At 43.8% G+C, this 25332-nt stretch overlaps 1 protein-coding gene across 3 annotated transcripts in view; it reads right to left on the reverse strand.

The window, feature by feature from the left end:
* The window catches only part of COL16A1 (collagen type XVI alpha 1 chain), an 831382-nt gene that overhangs the window by 268518 nt on the left and 537532 nt on the right, over positions 1 to 25332 (reverse strand). For all 3 annotated transcript variants that reach the window (XM_086955641.1, XM_086955640.1, XM_086955639.1), the window contains exons 24-29: positions 24744 to 24779; positions 23791 to 23898; positions 13581 to 13625; positions 12321 to 12356; positions 3719 to 3772; positions 1514 to 1636 (exon numbers count right to left, since the gene is read on the reverse strand). In XM_086955641.1, the coding sequence (XP_086811767.1) occupies positions 1514 to 1636; positions 3719 to 3772; positions 12321 to 12356; positions 13581 to 13625; positions 23791 to 23898; positions 24744 to 24779 (402 nt within the window). The remainder of the gene's footprint in view (positions 1 to 1513; positions 1637 to 3718; positions 3773 to 12320; positions 12357 to 13580; positions 13626 to 23790; positions 23899 to 24743; positions 24780 to 25332) is intronic.

Below are 25332 nucleotides of genomic sequence, written 5' to 3' on the forward strand. Positions count from 1 at the left end.
TACTACTTGCATAATCCTAAACTTGCCACCACTCTATCTAAATTCAAATCTCTATTGCTTACTCTAAAACTGCAGCACCTTTCATCTTGACTTGGCCAAAAACAGGCCTTGGCTATGCCTTCACTGCCAGAGACACGAGTGTCCCTGATCTGTGCAGGTATCTGCAGCTTGTGCAGTGTCTCCTTGTTTCTGTACTTGAACCTCCTACCATCAATACACCAAGGGCCGAACCACAAGTTACGTGGAAAATACCTCCGTTTCCGAGTTTTCAATATGAAAATGAGGTATAACTTGGTGACCCTGATTTTAGCATGCTGAATTCCACGTTTTACTTGTTTTCTCGGAATTGGCCTTCAACAAACAGTAACAATTTTGAGCTACTGAAATCTATCAAGAGAAAACTGAGAAGTTGTGATAATTATCAAACAACACGTAGGTGGGCGAAGTCCTGTTTGATCACGGACTGGAATTTAGCCCTAAACCCACAATGGGCGCTTTATACAGGGATGCAGTTTACTGGACAGATGCATCTCACTGATGGTGTGCGTTTGTAAACCTGCCATGAGAGCTTCTGTAATCCTTCCAGCGCCGGCCAACTGGGAGAAATCCCTTACAATATGGACGCAAACAGAGAGCGCCACGCTGCACGAGGAGGATACTGCGGGATTGCGCAAATACCGGATTGCGCAGGCCTGGGAGGATCTCCTCAAAACGCTCACACGACCAGACACCGCAGAACAAGGCTCACAGCCCCCCAGTGACACTGATGTGGCCCAGCGCAGTAAGACACTTCCCACCTCTCCTACTCTACATGATGTTAGGCACCTCCCCCATTCATGACATTAGCTGCAAGCAGCAAGCTGATAACGACACACCCCACGCACACCGTTATCACATCACAAGACTTCGCTATTATTCTTCCTGATTTTTGTAATGTATTGACCCTCATACCCATCGACACCTGCAATTCGGCTTAGCTCGCACGAGCTAAAGATGGCGATCTTTTCTTTCCTATCTTGTGTTATTAGTTATAGTTCACTTAAACAGGCCTCATTTTCAGACCCTTGATACAGTCATTGCACCTAGAGATAACGGGAAACGTATACAAGGCAACCATATCCATGCCTGAGTAAAGATGCAAATGTAGACCACATGTCCATATGTAAAAATGTGTTCGTTATACAAATGCATACGTTACAGTGTTCTCAGTATTTTTGGGACATACTTGCAATGATGCAGAACAACTTTATAATGTGCTGAATATACTTAAAGAGAAAAATTTCAATAAATAGATGTTTAAAAAAAATGAGAGCTTCTGTAATCCTTGTGTTTTATCCCCTCATCTCCAAATCTTCTCTATTGATTCTATCGGCTGTAGACTGTCACTTTCTTTTTTCACTACTTCCTTTCTCTTTCCTGTCTGCCCATCACTGTTTCAGGCTATCACGTGCTCAGTATTTCGTTATTATCGGTTACATTTGTTTTCAAATGTATCAGAGTGGGAGTTACTTACTGGATTTCCAGACACTCCAGCTTCACCCTTTTCGCCTGGAAGGCCCGGCACAGCCACGAGGACCTCCCTGTCTGCACGACTGGCATTGGCCATAAGGGCAGAACATAGTCCACAGGACTCGCCCTAAAGGAAATAGGATTGTGTTCATTAGAAGGAATGGCACAAAATACAGATATGCCGATAAGAATGCTAAACCAGAGAAGATGTGGCAGAGAGATTTTTATTGTAATAACTTTTATAATACTTGTAGCCGAAATACATTACTCTTGTTTATACATATTAGTACCATTGACCCAAATAACCTTATTGTGCGACATTTATTTTCACCATCAAAACATTTTTATATAGAACAAGTTAAGCCATGTTATGGCAGCAAAAATAAAGATGCCACAATATCATGTTATCTACAGCACCTGTACTAATAAACTCACATTCACACGTTTATTATACAGGATAAATGTCAATTTCCAGTTTTTTAATAATAATAATAAGAATAAGAATAAGAATAAGAATAATAATAACAAAGTTTATAAAGCGCCTGGTTACAGTAGGAAACAGTGAGTCCCCGCGCTGTGTGAAATTGACATAATACACAAACATATATACATACGCACTTATGTTTGTAAATACATGTTATACAAAAACCTTAAATCGCAATATTGAAATGTAAGAATATATTACAATCTCAAAGTGTAGTGTAGTTCCTATATTCCTAATAGGCTCTGCGCATTGGAATAATATATCCTATAGATGGGACGCAGGACTTAGGTCGACTGGGTCTCTATCGAATATATTAGACTTAATTGTGAGTGCCAGCTAGCTCAGAGGTCACTAGAAACTTTCTCGAATACACAAGAAGGGATTAGTTTCTAACAATTGCATAAACATGACAACTTTGTTTCCCCAAGATAAAACGTATCTTCGGAGTCGTGGAAACAATAGATAGATGTTTAACTCAGTAATTCGTGCATGCTTTGTTTCACCAGAAGTGCAGAGAAATAAAGAGACAAGCGTTTTCAATAAAAGTATTTACTGAACAGTCTTCTTTCTCATGCAGAAGAAATGAACTGATACAATCGCAATACTGGCAGTAAAGTATAATGCGTACAGCAAGAAGAGTATTATAAAATAATACTGTAAAAGCATGGAATGGTTTCTAAGCCATAAAATACATACATAAATAAATAAAGACTAAAGGTACTCAACGGGTGCTTCTAAAATACGCCTACCCCGATGTACCTAACCTAAGTGTAGTACGAGTGAAGAAGAAGTAAGTGAGGTGTAGCATAAGTTTAGTATTCTTTGCCAAGAATCTATCCGAGATTTCTCTTAGGGTCTAATCTGCTCCGTCCCTTGGTTTAGAATGAAGGAGGTCGGGTAACTCTTTGTCTCTGGACTCGATTTCCCAACACCCTGCAAGGGGAGCTTGGAAACACTGGAGCTGGATTTCTCGGCAAGAGAAAAGACAGCTTCTCTCTCAGTGCGTCAGCTGGAGGGTCGGCTTCCTTCGGCACTTGCTGCAGCGAGATGCGTCGGGCAAATAGATGGTCGAACTGCTCCAAACCCCCGTGTGTTTGCTAGGGCAAGTGTGGGCATATTTATACCTTGAAGGTGCCGAGTTTGACGTAAAGGTGGACATAATAATGTCATCAAAGAGTCGCAGTTCTTTGAAAACTCCATAAGTTCTTGGACAAATCAATATTCAAGCAAGGGGAAGTCCCTAACTGCTTGAAGCCGAGTTTTCCGAGATATAGTTGTGATTTTTCGGAACTAGTTGAAGTATCCATGCCTATATTTGGACTGCATGGGCTATGTCTAAATATGGTTATGATTTCAATGCCTATATAAGGACAAGGTGATTTATACCTATATAAGGGCATGAACCGGGAAAATTACACTATGGTGCTAAAATGCTATACAACAAAAGGATGAAATATTGATTTAACCAACTGTGACTCAAATATGTTATCCTAAGGTTTAGCAAATTGTATAACTAGTGCATACAGAGCGTAGCTACCCAATGATACATAACAGAAATATACAGTGGAGTGGAAATGCGCAAGATCGAGTAACATGCTAATTGCTGTAGCACACAAAATGTGGGAGAAAAGCAGAAATATTGATCACAAGGCAATATAAACTGTGAAATTCAGAGAAACAGAGACAATTGAGAACAGTAAGTCTTGCCTGGTCCTGCACACTCACCTTTTCTCCTTTGGTTCCCTGAGGTCCTGGACGCCCAGTTTCTCCTGTACTGCCCTGAAAAGATCACAAACAACATTGATGAGACACTAATGGGTAGATATGTAAATGCAGTCCTTTTACTAAGGTGTTTGTTTAAAAGCACTTGTTGTCTTTCCCCCAGTTCATGAAACTTGTCAACTGGTTCAATGTAGAAGAGATGGAAATCCTGATGGCTGCTGAAAGAGATGTGCTGATTTTCGCATGAGCTGGCATTAGAGTGCCTGGATGTGGAAGGACAGTGAGTGGTGGAGAGTAAGTGATAGAATGATTGTTATAGTTCTTTGCACACATATGGGTAACTTTGTGGGACAGAAGAGAATGGGGCATGATGAAGTTCATAAAAAACAGAGGAACAGGAAAAACATTGTTTGGAATGCAAAATTGTGGCATTACTACATGAGAATCCCTTTTTTTAATTGGGTGCAATAACATAGGGCCTGATTTTAAGTTTGACAGATGGTACCTCCACCATTCTGACAAACTACTGTCAATTGTGAGATGACTGACAGCCTAGCGGTCATCGCTGTAACTTGAAGGAACCAGAGTTGTAGCCGTTCCCTTCAAGGTACAAAATGTTTGGTGGATGGCCACTGAAAATTTTGATGGCCGTCCACCTAATGTTAAAAAAGTTTGTTTTTCAACAACAAATTCCCAAATTAGGGGTCTGTTTTATAAAAACAAATAAAAACGAACGACACACCCCTGAGAGTTTTCTCCCTGTGTGATTGTGTGGAGGGGTTGTATTATTGTTTCTTTTCGGTCCCTTACCCCCAGGTTTTCCATGGCTGTGTCTGACAGAATAAGGGATATTACACCATCCAAACTAAATAAAGTGGGCAGTGTAATCATCCTTACTGCCACATCTCTACTCTGTATATGATGTCTGTCTATCTCTAAATGAAGCAGAAGGAAAACGAGCTTAGCACACAGGGCAATCTTTTGCACATGGAAAGGAGTACCCAGTCCTGTCCACCAAACTCTAAATCAGGGTCTTAGGGCCATATGCATGAACACATTTTACCATAGACACAGAATGGGGAAAACCCTTTGATGCATCTGGCCCTTAGTCTCTTATTTTGCCACAGAGAGTTCTGATTCTGCCAAGTCCAAACTCATACTTTTTATTATATCACAATGGTCTTTTAATGCCATACGGTCAAACCAATTGATTAGTTTATACGTTTTACATGGGTGGGGCATGGGGCAAGTCCAAGTCCACAGTCCAAGAGTGCATCCTGTCCCAGTACATATCCTTTCACTATGCACAAATCACAACTATTTGCTGTGTCTAAGCTTGTTTTGCAAGGGATGAATGCAGAGAAAAATAACATATTCTAGCACATGATTAAGGAAAAAATAACGAATTATTGACCTGTGTGCTCTCAAATTGTTAAGATTGTTTTCCTGTGATGCAGATAAGACAGCATAGACCTTCTCTACAAGTATGCTGTCTCTTCAACAGCTTTAACTGGCAGTCACACTGCAAGTGTCCTTCCGAAGGACATGTTTTTCAAACCTACAAGGGTGGAGTACTTGATATACATAACAGTGAATGGCTAACCGATGCGGGGAAGGAAAAAGAGCATGGACTAAAAGTACCAAGAAGTCATGAATGCATATTTTTCATGCTCTTGGACTGAACGCTATATGTTCTAGCCCAAAAATAATGGGGCATGATGAAAAACATATGGCAAACAAGGTTCCAAGTTAACAGATTGCACAAAAGAACCAACTTTTTGCTGAAAGATGTAGCAAGCGAATAAGGCTTTGAAGAGGGATTTGGAGTGGCCCTTAGTTCTGGTCAACAAATGTCTACAATGGATGCTTATCAAATCAAATCAGGTACATTTGTATAGTGCAAACACATCACTATAAAGGCTCATGGCACTTGCAGACAGCTCTGATTAGACGTTGACTTAGTTGTCAAATAACCATGTTTTCAGCCGTTTGCGGAAACGGTTATGGTCGGGGATGATGCGCAAGTGAACAGGGATATTATTCCATGATGCCGGGCTGAGGAAGGAGAAAGAGCGTCCACCTTTCCTGACTGTGCGGATTCTCAGAGGAGTGAGCAATGATGCATTGCCTGATCTGAGGGTCCGGCTTGGCTGGTACCACTGTAGTTTTCTGGACCAGTATTTTGGTTCCCTTCCGTACATGTGCTTATGGATCAGACATAAGATCTTAAAGAGAATTTACTTCTTTACTAGAAGCCAGTGTAATGATCTTAGGCAGGGAACAGAATAAGTCCTAGGTGGAAGGTCGGGAACCAACCTGGCTGCCGTGTTCTGCACAATTTGAAGCCTTTTCAACAGGGTTTAATTGACTGAAAACAGTAGGGCATTTCCATAGTCCAATCTGTTGATTATTAGCCCCTGGACTAATGGTTTCCTGGCCTCACTGGGGATCCATTTGAAAACCTTCCGGAGGCTACGCATCACTCCAAAGCAAGTGCCAGTGAGATGGTTAATCTGACTTTTCATAGACAATTGATTGTCCATGTAGATGCCCAGATTCCGTGCTGTTAATTTGGGGGTAGGACAGGGGCCGAGATTGGAGGGCCACCAGTCATGAGGCCAATGCTCCTGGGCCTTACCAAACAGCAAGATCTCGGACATTCCTCCATTCAATTGGAGACAGTTGGAATTCATCCAACTATTAATGTGAGACATGCATTGTTTGAAGCGCTGCTTTGTTTCAGCAGGGTCCGGGCCTATAGTGACCAGAATCTGCAAGTCATCCACATAAGATATGACATCATCTTTGGAAGGCCACTAAATTACGCTTCTGAGGAGGCGAACTCCGTCAATTCCAAACAATTTTGAAATGCAGATGACCATTCACTGGGGAATAGTTGGTTCAGCAATTTTGTGGCCTCAATAAAGAATGCATTGCTTGAAAATTGAAAGGATTCCTCTTTCCATATAAAAAGCGGTGCTTAGGAAACACATATTATGTAATAATTTCTTTACTGGGGAGCATGACGTTGAAGCTGGAATAAGTTAACATTTTTTTCTGATGTATATGAAACTCCATGAGTACTTTTGGGATGAAAAGAGTGTATTGCTACAGACCCACTATGCTTTTGAAGATGCCTCGATAATTCACTTTAGAAACTCAAGCCTGATGTTTAGTGATTTTTGTGACAGAGGTATTTGCAACCAAAAATGCTGAAAATGTCAGAAAAAGCCATAAGGTCAAAGGGTTTTTGCATAAGAAATGCTATGAAAAGATTTAGATCCCATCGGAAGCTGGCTCTCTAAAGCCAGGATGGACATACAGCAATCCATTTAAACGATGATTCATGGCCACGTTCTACATTGGAAATGTATTATATGAATTCTTGTAGATAGACAACAATGGTAGAAGGGAATGCTTGCATAAATCTTCAAAAATACAAGAAGAAGAAATTTATCAATCACTAACATTCACCATTCAGTTGCTGCAAACTCATATTGTAAAAACACTGAGTCCATTTATCCCATGTGTTACTGAGAAAAAATACATTTAAAAAAATGAACTTTAAAAAAAAAAACAACCTTGGAATACCCTGAAGAACAGTACCAATAGTAGTTTGATAAACGTAATATAAAACAATTATCAAACTTGCCCTTGACAAGCAACAAGCATTGAGCAAAAAACAATTGACCTAGTCTTGAAAAACAAATAAAAATAAGATGCATATAGTATATATATTCTTAGAGGAACACCATATGAGGAACAAGAATCTACATATAATAAAAGATAGACAATGTTTTAGTCCTAAGGATAACAACTTTTTAGAAAGATTACCCCATACGGTGTTCCTTCCAGAAATAATGTTATTTTAGTAGATTTTCAAATTATAATAAGGAAAGGCATCATCAGTATCTTATAAAAATATCAAGAAACATTGATGTAGGAAGCTGGCTCTGTACATATTATACCAAAGTAAGGTATAGTGTGCACACAACCCAAGGAGTCCTCAGAGGTGTAGCAGAGGCTAAATTAGTTAAGTACCAACAGCACTCTTTGTGGTAGTGTGGGCAATCAGTTAGGCTTATCCAGAGGGTGTATTAAGCATTTATTGTATTCACTCACTCAAGGCTGATGGCACACACTCACAAACTAAATCAGAGACTGAATCCAGAACAATTAGGTAAGTATAAAAAGGTATACTTAGGTTTGTTTTGTAAAACCAAGCAGGACTTGGCACAGGCAAGTAATACATACTTTCAAATACAAGGCTGTACACAGGAATGCAATTGTGAATTGTATTGGAATCGTTACAGGTTTGTATTTCCTTTAAAACAGTTCAAAATACAGTAACATTACTTTGGTTTACATTTAGATTATTTTTCAGTTACTTTGAGCATTTGAGGTGATATGCTGAGATATCTCTAACTGGGGTTTGCCACTTAGCAGTAAGTATGACAATTCTTACGTAAAAGCACACTTACTTTTCTTTCATACAAAACAACAGTTCAACACAACATTTTTAGGAGCAAAACTTGTAACATTGGTTCCTACAGGAAAAAGAAGATTATCGGTTTGCAGGTAAGTAGACGACTTGCAAGAATAGTTTTTAATGGTTAGAATGAGGGTTCCCCAAGGTTCAGGAAGGCACTCAATTTGCACAACCTGCAACACTAGGGCGGCCGGGTGCAGAGAGCAGAATGCCAATGTTATCCGATTTGGCAAGAGGGCACCTTGGTTGGGGGCTGCTCACAGGTAGGAAACTTGGTCTCGGGAGCCAAGAGCTCCTAGGGTTATGGTAAGGGAAAGGGGGTCACAGGTGTGCACCAAGTCCACACCACCACTGGCGCAGGGGCGGCAGGGTGCTTAGGAGAAGTCTGAAGTCTATTGTAATCCTATGGAGGTTGCCGATTTTGGCAGCAGGCACGGGCCAGGAAGTCTTCCGGGAGTAACCAACAGCTGGGCAGGTAAGTTGGAGGGTTTCTAGATGTAGGTAGACCTCGGGTCCTCTTCTCAAGGGAGCAGGGCACCCGGATGCAGGGGTGGCCTTTGAGGTCGATTTCACCATACCAGGCTTCTTGCGGTTGAGGGGGTTCTCTGTGCAGAGGCTGCAGGCCATCTTGAGGAGTCCTGGAGGGCCAAACCATGTGGATTTGATCTCTGGAGCGCTGAGGAATCTCACAGGAACTGGAGGGCCACTTAGACTCGGGCAAAGGCGACGGTTCCAGTGGTGGGTCCAGGCATCGTGTTTCTTCGTTCTCAGCAGGCTCAGGGCTTTTCTTTGTAGTTTCTTTGGAACAGAGCTGCTGTTCGCAGGAGATACAGTCTTTGTTGAAGGCAGTCAGTCCTCCCACGGGTTCGGGAGGTCGCTGGCTGCAGGGCAAGTTGTTTTTTGACGCATGTTTGCCAGAAATGGGGTCTATGTAGTCTCCTCTGCTGTCCGACTTCTTTCATCCTTCTTCTTCATAGGTTGCAGAACTCTGCCTTCTGGGTTCAGGGCTGCTCATGAAATACTGTATTTAGGGGATGTTTTAGGGGTCTCGAGGTCAGTAGCCAATGGGCTACTGACCTTAGGGTGACTACACATTTGGTGTGCTCACCCCACATGGAGGAGTAGGCACAGTCCCTAACCCTGATTGGATGGGTCCCCCATCTTCAAGATTACGGTGACTGAGATATGTCCCCACCTCGCCTCTCCCACCTGAGGGGTTGAGGTGGGAAAGCGGGCACACTTCCCTTCCTAGCTTGGTTTTCCCTCCAGTTCTCGTGCCCAAAGTGGGGGTCAGAACTGGTGGGAGCCAGTTGCTGTTAGCAGCAAAAGGATAGGGGTAGCTAACAAAAGTGGCAGGCCTTTGAAGCTCCCTCCTCAGGGACACTACCCATCCTGTTGGAGGAGGCATGACACCTCTGCCCAGGATGGGCGTTGTTCCTGGACCCTGAGAGCAGAGGCTCTCTATCCAGGGGTCCAGAAACATGTCTGGTGGTGGCAGATGGCGAGTAGCCATTCAGGAACCACACAAAGGCTGGTTGTTTTTTCAGGGGGCATCTCTGAGTGTATTTTACATTACATCTGGCATTGGCATCAGTGTGAGTTTAATATGCTGAGAAGTTTGCTAAAAACTTCACAGGTTTTAGTGAAGCCATTATGGAGCTGTGGAGTTTGTGATGATCAACTCCCAGGGCCTAGATCAACTCCCAAACCATATACTTTTTATGGTGTCCCCTCACTTGCAATGTCTAAGAATGGACTTAGACACTGCAGGGGTACGGTGCTCATGCAGCTGTACCCTCACCTGTGGTCTAGTGCACCCTGCAGGAGGGATGACTTACCTAGGCACAGGCAGTGAATGGCAGGCATGGCACACAGGGATGCGTGCCATGTCAACACTTCACTTTTCTCTGCACCAAATCATGCAGCCTGCAATGGCAGTGTGTGGGTGTTTAACCCCTTCCATGCTCATGACGAGCTCAGCTCGTCATGAGGCACAGTTGAGCTGTGCTGATGACGAGCTGAGCTCGTCATGACACCAGCAAAATGGCAATTTCCAGCACAGGGGAAAAATAACCACAGCAGCGATGTGGTTAAGGTGCAGGGCTTCTAAGGGTGGCACAATAGGTGCTAAAGCCTTTAGACACCTTCCATGGTCACAGTGCCCTTGGTACTCATGGTACCTTTTACAAGGGGCTTATCTGTGGTATAATGGTAAAATTTAGGGAAAGAACATAGGCCCTGGGAACGTGATTGGCAGGGGCCCATGGCACATCAAGTCAAAGTGCATCAGAAATCTGGCAAAAAGTGTGGGGGGGGGGTTACTGCAGAAACCCACTTTCCTACAATTGGCTATAGTGTGGAAAAGCATTTTGGAAATTAATTTTGACAACACCTTAAATGAGAACAGTGGGCATGAATTACAGATGCTTTGTGGGAGGAACACTCGAATCAAGGGAGGAAGGTCGGAATAAATACTGGTGTATATGGCGCAATGGAGAAAGACGTCTTATAGTAATAGCGATCCACATGAATATACAGCAATATATTATAGTATTCTCAAAAACAGGAGACTCTTTGCAGAGAAGTGTGTTCTTTATTTTTTTAGGAAGTTTACTAGACAGATAAAAGTTTAAGAAACCTGCCTTATTGAATACATGGAGGATGAGGCTTTGTTGATATATTTTGCTGAACCTAATGGACACAGTACTTCTGTTGTGGAATATAAAGAATATTCTTACTCTTTGAATTTTAATTTTAGATGTAAAAGGATAATAGTTTGAAACTAGTGTTATCCCTGTACCAGGAAACCATTTTCCTAAATTTTCTTGAAAGGAACGTGAACCACTACATTATGAATACGATAAATGGACTATAAATGAAGTTAAATGCATTTGCAAATGGATTAAACATAAGTGGTTGATTACCCATATCATATCTGCATGAACTGCTTTGGATAAAAATAAATTACTCAGTAGAGACGAACTGGTAGCACATCAAGGAAAAAAATATATGGGTTTTTATTGCACTCCTGCCACATACTATTAATTTAAACAGGATTTTTTAGATAGTGGCTATCTTGAAAAACAGGCATGAATCTGGGCCCTGTGGAGGGATCTTAGGTGAACTGAAGCTTCCTCAGGTCCACAGCTCTACTCAGGAATGGAATGCCCCCTGAACTTGGCAGAAGCTTCCAGAGGCGGCTTCTCCACGTGGGCAGAGGAGCGTAGCCCTACTGCTTTCTCGCACAGAAATATAAAATGGTATAAATACCATTTTATGTTTCTGCTTCTCGCACTGCGAGAAAGCAGAAGAAGGGTTTGGTTGGGGGTGGGCGAGTGGGCGGGTCGCGGAGGAGTGGCCAGCCCAATGTTATAGGCGCTGACTGTTTGGTTGGGCCCAACGCCGACCAAACTAGTCATGAGCACTCTCCCATTTTCTCCATGTAGGCTGCATGGAAAAATTGGCCTGCCCATAGACATCTGTACGAACGGCCTCCTATCCAATCACAATGCTGCCATTGAAACTTTGTGATGGGCTAAGGGGAGGAGGACGAGGCTTCTGCTTCCTGTGAGCAGAGAGCTAGCAGGAGACGCCATTCAGGACCGGAGGCGAAGGTACGTTTTAAAAAATGTTTTATTAAATGAATCCCCCACGGAACCCCCACTCTGCGCAACTCCCTGCCCCCCTCCCCTCACCTGCAAGTCATGCTGGCCGCGACTGGAAGCTTCTTCAGGTCCACAGCTGTACTATGGAATGGTATGCCCCCTGAACTTAAAACTGCTCCTTCCCTACCTGCCTTTAGAAAGTCGCTGAAAACCTGGCTTTGTCAACAGAATCAGAAGACCAGAACTCTGCTTTCTAGTCCTGTTGTTCAGCGCCAAAACATCTCCAGGCATACGTTCATGTTTAATAAATTGTTTTCATTCATTCATTCATTCATTTAGTCAGTGTATTAAGAAGTGCTAATTCACTAAATATCTGCTTGACATTTCTCAAAGAAACTTACTTAGACACTACTTAGGCCGCCCTCTTATTGCTCTGACAGCATTATGAACTCTAAATACAGACCCATCTCAGAGAATTCATTGAACCCACCAATGCAGGCATGCTACTTACAGGGACACCAGCAGGTCCGACCTCTCCCAAGTCTCCCTGGAAAGGAAAGAATAGACAAAGCTGAAATCCTCAACTTGATCCAATAAGAAACCTGAAGCAGTGGACGTCACTGCAGCATCTCAAACTCTTAACAATCAAAGACCATGTACAAATACACAGGCTGTACTTCCAGAAGCTTGACAACTCAATCCCCGCGACCAGCGCAGTCCACCGTATGTATTCCTACATGGTGTCTGCAACATTACAGGGCATCCCAGAGCACACCGGGGGTCTGTACTTCTCACAATGACTATAATAATGGAGGACACTTGAAGGGGTGAAACAAAATCACTAAAGCAACGTAGTGAGGGCAAATCTTAAGTACAGTCTTAGGCATCCAGCAGATATCTGATGCTAATGTTATACAGGTGGGGCCAATTCACAAAATATTTTCCTGATCTGCTCTTGCACACACTGGAGAGATAACATAGGTGCATGGGCAATTCACAATGCAGATCCGCACATGTGCAAAATGTACATCGTGTGCTTAATTTACGTACATGTATCTTTTTAAGTGCAAATGCTGAGCCACAGGGAGAGCCAGCAGTCACGCCAGGGGTAGATCTAAGTGCATCCTTTGTTTGCATAGAGATGTACTGACAGATACACACTGCACCAATCCTATTACTTTGCGTCTGTCGCGACAGAGTATAGGGCTCCGTCAGGTGAAGGTGCATTTCAGGCAGGTGAGTAATGTTCACCGTCTCATGCAGACCCCTCACTCAGCCATTCATTAAAGGTATGAGCAAGCACAGCATTACATTTTATTTACACTCCTAACGTAGGGTAAGGAAAGGTATTCCAGGCACTGGCAGGCAGAGGCCCTGGCTTGTCAATGCATCCACGCATTAGTGTGGGCGCAAGTGCCTACTCACATTGGTTGATGCCGTCCAACACCAGTGTGGCTCATGGGAGCCAAATCATAACAGAGCAGTAGTCCCATGCACATTTCACAGGCCAAATACAATCAGTGCAGCTTCAGCACTCAGGTCTGTTCCACCCTTCCCTACAAGCACTGATGTTGATCAGAACCAGTGGACAAAATCAGGTATCTACATATTTGCTATGAGTACATTCCCCCCTAAGAAATGTGATGCCGAATTTCTGCGAATCTCCCGAAAGTACCCCAGTATGCTAGACAAACACGTAATGATATTGACGGCCAATCAGAGGCCGCATTGCAAGTATGACGAGCTGAAGGTTACCGAGTTTGGTACTCACCGTGTCTCCCTTTGGACCAGCAAGACCTGCTGAACCAGCCCGACCCTGCGGAAAGGAAAGGAAAGTGTTTACAATTCACAAAGATACCAGAGAGGCACTAAACACGTGTACACCCAGGTACAACACACATAAAGCACAGACCTACATGCACAAACAGGCATGTGGACATACATACACACACAAACGGACACGTGTGCACAAAGCACAGACATCTGGGCATACACAGAAGTGCACACATAAAAGCCTAACTTTGTTTCCACACTTCCTATGACCAACATAACTCTGTTAGGCATATCTGCAAAATAACAATTGATTTCGGGGCGTGGCTTGCGCGCCGCGACGAGATGACGGTTTGCGAGTAGCTCCGGGGCATCGACGGCTGTCGAGACGATTTAGAATCCCTGCTGACAGTGCCTGCCTCCTGAAAATCGGCATTTAAGCTACTGGAATATGTGATGAGCGGTTTGTAGCGTTTATCTACTGGCGGAAACTGTAGGAACCTGCTTTTTTAGTAATTGAAAGCACCTCTTCCTGAATTTCGCGAGCGGCTGCCATTTTGTTTTTGGTAGCGCCGCTCGCGTTTTCTCTTCACAGGTTTGACACAAGCCACCATAACCTGCATACCACGCTGGTGTATGGTGCTTTTTATTATATTTCTCGTTTACCATGCTCAAGGAGGCATCAATATGTCTCACAGGCAGTGTTATGAGACACTTCAGTCTTTATATCGTCATGAATGACATTTTTTGCCTTTCCTCATTCTCTCCTCTAAGTCTCATGCCCAAGCATGGTTGATGAATTACTTTACTTGTTTCTTTCTTCAGTAGGGGCTGGTCAAACTATTTTTTCAACGCTTTTTCAGCGCTCCTTCAACATTTCATATGGCTTTATCCTCCCTTCTTGTCGATGACCGCCATTTTGTGCTCTACTACTATCACTATTGACAGTGTCTTCTTTTTACAGGCTACCTACTGATTTTGTTGGGTCCTTGTGCGCTACTATTGTTTTTTTGTCATTTTCAGGTCCTTTTGGGTCGGATTCTCTTCGCACAGATGTAATTTTTTGTGTGGTAATATTATTAGACTTCTCTTGCGGTCATACCTTATGGCTGACAATATGGGTCCCCCTTCTACTGCTAAAGACTCTAAAGGTGCTCTGAAGAGGTCCAAACAAACTTCTCCTACTCCGCAGTCATCTCAGAAGGATACTGGTACCAAATTGGACACCATTTTGTCACGTTTAAATTCTGTACATGACATTGCGCAATCTACCAAGACAAATACTGATTTACTACAAGTTGAGGTAGCGGCTATCAGAAATGAATTTAAAGCACTATCTATCTGTGTTACGAATGTGGAGACACGTATTAGTGCTGCGGAAGACACTGCGCAACAGCACTCTAAGTCTCTTCAGCAGATGGAACGCTCAATGGTCGGCGTTGCGGAGGGATCTTACGGAACAAGAGGATCGCAACCGTAGAAGTAATCTACGGATTTTTGGTCTCCCTGAAGATGCGGAAAAACTGGCCTCCTCAATGATAGACTTTGTATACCAATGGCTTCCATCTACTCTTCAAATTTCATTTCAGAAGGACTTTGAAATTGAAAGGGCTCATCGTGTACCTACTTTTAGACCCAAGTCCTCCTCACATCTAAGGGCGGTAATTTTTAAACCGCAGCGTCATCAGCACTCGGAGAAAATTTTGCCTCACATGAGGAAGGTCAAGACGGTAACTTGGGATGGACACCGGATTACTATATCACAAGACTTTGCTAGAGACACTGTAATTCGAAGGAAAGGTTTTCTTAACCTACGGAAACGCCTTTCAGAGATGAATATCCCTTTTTCCTTTGCAGGACCTTCGAAATTTTGTATCACCTTTAAGGGCCAATCGAGAATCTTTGATGAACTTTCTGATCTCTCTTCCTTTCTGGATAACCAGTCTGAGTCTCAGATGGATTCTGCTCCTACTCCTGGTCCTTCGGGCCCTTGATTTCTAATTGTCCTTATGAAGATTTATTTTTGTCTCTTTATGCTTAGCTTGTGTAATAGATTTCAATTATACATGATAGATTTTTGCTCTTACTGTTTATAAGATGGTATTCCTAGCTTTCTAGTTCACATGTTGTTTACTATAGTGGAGTTCATATCTTTCCTATGTGTATTTCTGTCTCTTGGTTCTCTTGTCCTTGTTACTTTATTTTAGATATCTTGCTTATTATTTCTGACTTTCAGATATGCCTCTTCTTATATTTTTCTTTTTATACATTGATGTAGCTTCCGTTCTTGTCCTATTACTTCGGTTTTTCTGTCATTGTCTATCACTGTTCACAGTAGTTACTTTATGATTTGCTTGATATAGTTTTTCAGTATGTCTGTTTATTCCTTTTTACTATTTAGGTTCCTGGTGGTTGTTTTTCTGTAGATGTTTTGGTTTCTTATTTGGATGTTTCTTTTTATGTGTTCACTACTTCTTCTTTTTTTCTATTCATTTGATGTTTTGTTTAGATCTATTTTCGTAATTTTTCTCTCCCTTTCTTTCGTGTATATTTGTTTTGTTTTTTCCGATTGTATGTGTTTGATTACACTGGTTATGATGTTTATATGTATTCCTGATTTCTTAGCTGTGTTATTTTTAGTCTTTCAACAAAGGGGGGGAACCGTATTGGACTATTTTTAACGGGGGTAGGGGGGAGTGGCTTTCCCCACTGTTGTTATTACTGTCTGTTTGGGCAGCCTGAGAGGCTGTCCAAACAGACAGTATTAACTGTATTAATAACAGCGGGAAAGCCGCTCCCCCCTGCCCTCGGGTAACTCCTCCCACTCTCCCTGTTCTCTGTATGCTGCAGCATACAGAGAAATGACGTGGTGTTGGGGCAGCCGGCCGAACCAATCACAGCGCTGTTCTGTGGTGGAGCCGGAGGGGAGGGAGGCTGCCTGGCTTCCTGCGTGACGAGTCTAACGACGAATTCAAGAACAGGAAGGCGGCGGGAGTCGGAGCTAACTTGAAGGCGGGATGCCAGAAGGTATGGTAAGTAGTTAAGTTTATTGACTTATGACTTTGTTGTTTTATTATGGATTGGGCTCTGAAATGCTGTCACCTATTTACTAGTTTTAAGAGGTAGGTGCGGTGACATAAAGAAGTTTCCGGAAAGTCACACAATTTACTCTACAAATTCAGTGAAAGGAGAAAGCGTACATTTTGGATTGTATTCGTGATTACACCATAAATAACGCCAGTTGTCTCATTTCCTTGATGCTATTTTTTTGTTTAACAAATCAGCGTAAGGGAGGGGGAGAGTGCTGTGGCCTTGGCTGCCCTTCAATCGAGGCCCAGAGCTGGCCTTTGGATCACGCCACACTCTGTTGGTCTGCCGCTGTCTTGTTTCACTAACTTATATATGCTCTTGATTAACCCACTTTGCTGCTGTTAGCAAATATGTCTTCCTTTCCACATGAAGCGGGAGGCCCCTTTCCGTTTCCTGCCCTTTGATGCTCACTTTCCCTCCGTGTCCCTTCGAGTCAAACCGACATACTATGTGCCTCTTGTATGACTTTGTGTTTGTGCTGCACTCTGCAGTTCCTGTGTTTGCAGCACTATGCCTGGTAGACATAATATAAATAACTAAATAGGCCCTGCTGGAATGTGTCACTGTTACGGGGCAGTGGTTGCCTGTCAGATGCCAATATGCTTTTCCCACCATGGACTCAGAGGTCACGCGATTGAAACTGACAGAGCGCCACTCGAGGGTCTCTCTGACCATAGAGGGGGAAAAATCACACACTCCTATCTCTTTTTCCGGCCGCAGTCCTCAGGGATGACCAGTGGTAATACTGTCCTCACGCCCCGCCACTTTCAAATGTCACCAGCCGCGACTGGGTACAGCCAAGCGGTCTACTCTTCCAGCAGCTGCGTTGGCCTTAGACGCCGAGAAGGCTTTTGATAAGGTCTCCTGGCCCTTTTTACATGCTGTTCTTTGTGCACATAATCTTGGTGAATCTTTTGTCAACATGATTATGTCTTTATATTCTCAGCCTAGAGCAAATATTAGAGTCAATGGGGCTACATCTGAGTGTTTTAGTTTGTGTCAAGGTACTCGACAAGGTTGTCTGTTGTCTCCACTTTTGTTTTTGTTATCTATTGATCCGCTCCTCCGACTAATTGATCTCCGCCCAGATATTAAGGGGTTTACTTTCGGATCGCATTGCATAAAGACAGCTGCTTATGCGGATGATGTTCTCATTTTTAGGTTTCGCCTGGCGACCGCTGCGCAGCAGCGTTCGCGCAGGCGAAATCTAATGTTTGAACAGTACTGGCTTTGTCCCGCCTTCTCTTCCATTGGCTAGCTCCATAAATGGAGGCTAGCCATTGGAAGAAAGATCTGTCCGTCATTGCCGGAGCAGATTCGTGGGCGTTCCGGCTATTTTTGCTCATCCCGCCCATTTTCGTGCGTCATGCGGCGGTGGGCGGTGGTTTATTTTTTTTTTCTTCGAAGGTTTTTTTGGGTCATTTCTCCAGGCCGACCGCCCCCGGAAGAAGTCCAGGTGAGTGCTCTCCTCTCCTCCCGCTGTCCGTGTGCCCGTTCCCGCCTCCCTCCTCCCGCGGTCCGTGTGCCCGTTCCCGCCCCCCCTCCCGCTGTCCGTGTGCCCGTTCCCCCCTCCCGGTGTTCGTGTCTCCGGCCCCACTTGTAAATGCTTGTTAGGAAGTCGTGCTCCTCGTGGCTGACACCAAGCGCTCCTCTTATCTAGAAATTCCAGTCGGGAAAGGCCTACTTAGTTTGCGCAGCTCGCGGGAGGCTGCATGTGTTGGTGGGTGGGCGGTGTGTGTAAAAAGCTTCATTTAAACCTAGAGAAAACACAAACTCGTTTTGTTTTAGAGAAGTTGTGTTTGTCTCTGTTTAAGGATGTTTCGACTGTGTTCCCTCAAATCACCATGCTAGCTCTGCGAACTCCGGCGGGCTGTGTCTGTGCAAAAGGCTGTAAATCACGTCCAGGTGGCTGCAGGCAAGGTGTCTCTGATTATGTGGTGCATGGCATCATTTTAGAGCAGTCTGTACGTTCATACCACGTGGCGTGCTGCAGGGTGGTAAGGAAAGGACAGACTCTGTGCCTAAGAAGTTAAATCGTATAATTAATGCAACACGTAAAATGGGACTTGCGTTATGAATATGCCTGTTTGCTGTGACTGTGCGCCCTGAGGTCAGTGGGGTGTCGAAGTGTGTGCCCGTTGAGGTGGGGGCGCGGGGGCGGGACTGGTATTTCCTCTTGGTTTAATGAGTGAGTGACGCAGTTGGGAGGCTGCATGTGGTGGTGGGGGTGGGCAGCGCGTGTGTGTAAAAAGCTTCATTTAAACCTAGAGAAAACACAAACTCGTTTTGTTTTAGAGAAGTTGTGTTTGTCTCTGTTTAAGGATGTTTCGACTGTGTTCCCTGAAATCACCATGTTAGCTCTGCGAAATCCGGCGGGCTGTGTCTGTGCTAAAGGCTGTAAATCACGTTGAGGTGGCTGCAGGCAAGGTGTCTCTGATTATGTGGTGCATGGCATCATTTTAGAGCAGTCTGTAAGTTCATCCCACGTGGCATGCTGCAGGGTGGTAAGGAAAGGACAGACTCTGGGCCAAAGAAGTTAAATCGTATAATTAATGTAACACGTAAAATGGGACTTGCGTTATGAATATGCATGTTTGCTGTGACTGTGCGCCCTGATGTCAGTGGGGTGTCGAAGTGTGTGCCAGTTGAGGTGGGGTCGCGGGGGGGCGGGACTGGTTTTTCCTCTTGGTTTAATGAGTGAGTGACGCAGTTGGGAGGCTGCATGTGGAGGTGGGCGGGCGGTGTGTGTAAAAAGCTTCATTTAAACAAAGAGAAAACACAAACTCGTTTTGTTTTAGAGAAGTTGTGTTTGTCTCTGTTTAAGGATGTTTCGGCTGTGTTCCCTGAAATCACCATGTTAGCTCTGAGAAGTCCGGCGGGCTGTGTCTGTGCCAAAGGCTGTAAATCACGTAGAGGTGGCTGCAGGCAAGGTGTCTCTGATTATGTAGTTATCACAGTACGAATTGATCAAGGAATAATTCAAAACAGTTAAAAATTAATTGTATACATTTTTCCTTCTAAAAGATATCAACATTTAGATGCATCCATATTACTGGAGTTAGCGCCTATACATTTATGAGAGGAATATTTGCAGTAATCAATTTATGATGGTAACACCCTCACGTGTGGTTTGTTCAAAATAGCCAAGCACTGGAAACATGGCTATGCTTGCTTCCCTGCCCCCTGGCTGTGCTTGCTTCTCTGCCCCCTGGCTGTGCTTGCTTCCCTGCCCCCTGGCTGTGCTTGCTTCCCTGCCCCCTCGCTGTGCTTGCTTCCCTGCCCCCTCGCTGTGCTTGCTTCCCTGCCCCCTCGCTGTGCTTGCTTCCCTGACCCCTCGCTGTGCTTGCTTCCCTGCCCCCTTGCTGTGCTTGCTCTCCTGAGTGTGTGTGTGGCTCTGGGTGGGTGTGTGTGGCTCTGGGTGGGTGTGTGTGGTTCTGGGTGGGTGTGTGTGTGTGTGGCACTCTGGGTGGGTGTGTGTGTGTGTTGTTCTGGGTGTGTGTGTGTGTGTGTGTGTGTGGCTCTGGGTGGGTGTGTGTGTGTGGCTCTGGGTGTGTGTGTGTGTGTGTGTGTGTGGCTCTGGGTGTGTGTGTGTGTGTCGCTCTGGGTGGGTGTGTGTGGCTCTGGGTGTGTGTGTGGCTCTGGGTGTGTGTGGCTCTGGGTGGGTGTGTGTGTGGCACTCTGGGTGTGTGTGTGTGTGTGTGGCTCTGGGTGGGCGTGTGTGTGTGGCTCTGGGTGTGTGTGTGTGTGTCGCTCTGGGTGGGTGTGTGTGGCTCTGGGTGTGTGTGTGGGGCTCTGGGTGTGTGTGTGTGGCTCTAGGTGTGTGTGTGTGGCTCTGGGTGTGTCTGTGTGTGGCTCTGGGTGTGTGTGTGTGGCTCTGGGTGTGTGTGTGTGTGGTAGTAATTGCTGTCTACTGAGCTCGTCCGTAGGGTACAATAGGTCTCACATTTGCGACAGATTAAGCTAATGGCAATGTAAATGACAATGCCATTTATTTATCTGTTTTCAAAACCAACACATAAATGCAAATTTTGTCATTTACAATGCCAATAGCTCTAACTTTTCCAAAGGCTAAATCATTGCATTGTAAATGCTTGTTTCAGATGATATTGTGTCGGCCATTCCTGCTATTACAGAATCTATCTCTCTTTTTTCTAGTGTCTCTGGATATACCCTTAACAGAGATAAGACAGAAATGCTCCCTCTAAATGCAAATTGTTTCCCTGCACATATGGGTACAGCTGGTTTTAAATGGCAATCTAAACATCTTAAATATTTGAGGATTTGGTTTTGTAGCACTCTTTATGATACGGTGGCTTACAACGAGGCTCAAACTTTAATTAAAGTACGTCATCTTTTGGATACCTGGTCCCCTAAGCATATTTCCTGGTGGGGTCGTCTTCAAACCTTAAGAATGATGATTACTCCTATTATTAAATTTGTATCATCTATGCTCCCTGTAAAATTGTCTTCTTCCTTTTTTCATGAGATTGACTCCCTAACGTCTACATTTCTATGGAATGATAAGAGAGCTAGAATTGCGTATACATTTTTAAGGAAACCCTATGATATGGGTGGCTGTAATTTTCCTAACTGAGAGAAATACCAAGTTGCTTTTTTTAGCTTCTCAAGGTGCTCTATGGTTTTCCTCTGCCCCTGGTCATACGCCTTCTTGGTTGGTGATTGAGCAGGATCTTTATTTTCCCTTGCCAACCTCTTCCTTTTTAACTATGTCCACCTTATCTATTCCGTTTTCCTGTACAATCATCTTGGATACCATTGCAGCAGTTAGATTTATTGACAAGAAAAAGGCTTCCCCGATTCATAAATCGAGGTGGTTTTCATTGTGGCGTAATCCTAGAATTAAGCTCATTATTGAACCCACTTTGATAACTTACTGGGCATCTAAGGGGATTACGCTTGTTTGTCATCTATATGACTCTAACAATGATCCTTTACCCTTTTCCTTCTTCGCCCAACAATACTCTCTCACTAACTTAGACTTTTATACTTTTCTCAAAATAAAGGTTGCTCTTGCTAAATTACGTTTGGAGCCCAATTTGCCTACTATTACATTGTTTAATTCATGGCTTTGATCTGGGCATGTCGCTTCAAAAATGTATACATTTTTGTCTTCCACTCCCTCTGACTTACCTGCTGTTACCCAACAAAAGTGGTTGTGTCATTTTGATCAGGAACTCATCGAACATATATCCTCAGAGACTTGGCAGTTGATTGGGAAACTTTCGCTTCGCAATAAAATTGCCCCTTCTTTAATTCAATCTAAATTCGTCTCAATTAATCTTCTTCATTGGACTCCTGTACGTTTACATTCTCTAAACCTAAAGGATGATGATCTTTGCTGGAGTTGTGGTCTGTCTGCTGGTGATTTTTCACACATGTTCTATGAGTGTTCCCTTTTACAGCCCTACTGGAATTCAATACATAAACATCTTATGTTAATCTTTCAATCCCAATTCCAGCTTTCCTTTCCCATGGTTATGTTGGGCCCTTTGGCTTCCCAAGTGCCTCTACCGCTAGATACCTTAGAGTTACAATTGTTGGATCTTTTATTGACAGTAGCTGTTAAGGTGATTCTTATGGAATGGAAGTCTTTTTCTTCCATATCATACCACACTTGGTGGGCATGGGTCTCTTTTTTAAGAAGTGCACATACTTTGGTGGATGAAGCTCATCTTGCCCCTATTATCTCTAGCAATGTCTGGAGCGCTCTGGATTCATATATGGATTTGGCTTCCAAAGGGTTGGTCGATCAATATCCCTTTGTATTGTCTAGTTAAGTATTGTATTGTCATATACATGTAGCACCACATTAGATCCTTCCTTCCTTCTCTTTCCTTCTCTCTCCTTTCCTTCCCCCTTCTTTTCTTTCTAATCTTCTTTCTCTTTTCTTGTTTCTTTTCTCTCGACACATATTCCTTTTCTTTTATCATAGTGATACATTTGTTGGCCATTTTGGTTCATTTTACATAATTCTTCATATCTTCATATGATGCTATGTACTTTCTGTGATTACTACATGCTTTATTAATATTCTTGACTTTCATTAACTGTATCACTTTGTATTATACTTAACTATTTATTTGCCTTTTAAAATGTAATACAATTATTGAACAACAAAAAAAATAACGATTGATTTCATCTGATATAAAAATAACACACGTTCACAATCTCATAGAACAAGTACAAGCAGAATCAAACACATCGTCGATAGAATATTCACATAGACCAGTTCCAGCACAACATCAACACACAAACAAAAACATTCCGTACTTTACAACTATCGTACTCAAAGAGCAGAAATTCGTTCCAATGTCACATGGCAAAGAACTCTCTCTGGATCCACGGGCAGCGAACCCCAGTTCTTCCCGGGCAGGGGTGCCAGGCCTGTCCGGATCCCTCCTGTGAGCGCCTAGAAAGAGAGATAAACAACCCACTGCCCATGGTCCCCATTCTCGATAATAATGCGAGACAAGGCACATAATAGGATTAACTTTGAGTCGCAAGGGGTCTGCGTCTCGCACTCTCACGGTGATGCTCCCTCGGCTAGGCTTGTTTTGTCAGCTGTAAGCACGTTGGGACAAGCATCGCTTGTCCCTTGGGCTACAATTCTGCGCTGCAAATCCATAACAAGTGCCAGGAAGCGTCCATCCTTGCTGGAAATCCATGTCTGAGCACGAACACAGCAGGGCTGGGGGCTGGCGAGGAGAAACCGGGGAGAGGCTCAAACCACATATTTCCATGACCCTAAGAAATATTATAAATACATATTAACAGATTTGCAACCGGGCCTCTGGCTTCAAGGACTCTCCGGTAATTGGCATGTTCTGCAGATAAGATTATTTCCACAGCAGCCTCGCAGCGGGACAGCTCTGACCGGCGCAGCCGCGTCTTGTGGTGCCTGCCCTCTCTGATGTGCTAAGGGTCAAAATGAAATTTCGATATTTAATCTAGAAAACGCTGAAGATGAAGGACAAGCATCAACTCGAATGGCTTGATAATTAAACCACAAATCTGAAAACTGCAAGAAGGACAAGCCAGGCGCAATCCAAGGTCCCGGGGTTTGAAGGATGCTTTTATACATTTCAGAACAGCGGACTTACCGGGAGACCGGGCAGGCCGAGACCAGGCTCCCCCTTGGGGCCGGATGGCAGAAGCTGTTGACTTGCAACCCCCGGGAACAGCGGTGAACAGGAAGTGCAAGATTCACCCTGAAAGAAACCACAAGAATGACTTTCATATGCATCTCTGATGTGTAAGTGAACTGAATACAAAAGGCTTGCACTAATGTTAGACTAAACTATCTAGAATGCCAATTTTTGAGTCAATTTGACCTCATCGAGGTCACACCACAAATGAGTCACCCACAGGAAGTGGCTCGATCAAGCAGGGCACATTATTTGCATTGTATTTGTATTGTATTAGCAGAGGAAGCACCCTTTCAATTTGATGGCACTTTTTTGTCAAGGTCATTCACTAGCAGTTTTGCCAAGGTCATTTACTAGCAAGTGAGTCATTTGAATAGAGCGTAGACTGCGTAGACTGCGTGGGCCTATTAGGGTCACTACTGTGGATCAGTCCAGGTATGAGCTTGCAAGGCATCACAACTGCAATCTCTCCATCTGCAGGTCAATTAGGTGCCATCCTTGTAGAGTCCCTCTATGTGTGAGCTTACCAGGCATCATTGGTGTAGAGTCACTCCAGGTGTGGGCCTGAAGAGAAGGAAACTGTACAGTCACCCAATCTCTGGTGTATTAAGTGTCACTATTGTTGAGTCAATCATTCTGTGAGCCTTTTAGGCGTCACTGCTGCAGTCACTCCATGTGTGGGTCCATCAGTAGTCACTTTTGTGGAGTCATCTTATATGTGAGCCTATAATAAATCTTTGTTAGCCTACCAGGAGTCATTACCACTAAGAATTGCTCCACAGAGGACACCATCAGATGCAGTTATTTTTAGATGGCTTCCATGACACAATCACTTTCAGGGAGTTGATCTTGATACATGGACTCAATCCTCTTTGTTATTGAAAGGTTGTTTACAGAAGCCACCTTACCTTCTCGCCTTTAACTCCATCTAAACCTGGGGTTCCCTGCAAATAAAAAAAAATGTGAGAGAATGAGAAAAATACACAGTTGTGAGAGCACTGCAGTGTTAACGCATGCCCTTGCCAAATCTTACACCCGCCTTTGACCCGTCAAAGGGAGAGGGACCCTTCAACCCTCAGACAGACCAGGAACTAAAGTGCACGTGAGAAGTGGTTGAAAAATGGAAGTCCTGATAATCACATTACATCGATGTTGTGCAACTATTAATGTGGGCGACACTGATTGAGAGAAGTCCCGGTCAAAGAAGATGAGGAAAGAACCAGGGAAGGCATTAGTGACAATGACTGGGTCAGAGTTTATGAAAGTGCACGTGCAGTGATCCCTAAGTGAGGAAAACACAATCCCAGCTGCCTGTGTATTTGTAGTACTTCTCTTGAGTGGTTACACATGGTGTCTGTGTGGCGCACAGGGAGAGTAACGGAGAGCAGTAAGAGGGATTGGAGTTTCTTGGAGGTTGGACTTTCTACAGTTTTGATTTTTGCATTTTTTCCTCACCGGCTTGCGGGTTGTAGGTGATGGTGTGTGTCGAGCATGAAA

This window comes from Lissotriton vulgaris, chromosome 2_1 (genome assembly GCF_964263255.1).
Source record: "Lissotriton vulgaris chromosome 2_1, aLisVul1.2, whole genome shotgun sequence".
Lineage (NCBI taxonomy): Eukaryota > Metazoa > Chordata > Amphibia > Caudata > Salamandridae > Lissotriton > Lissotriton vulgaris.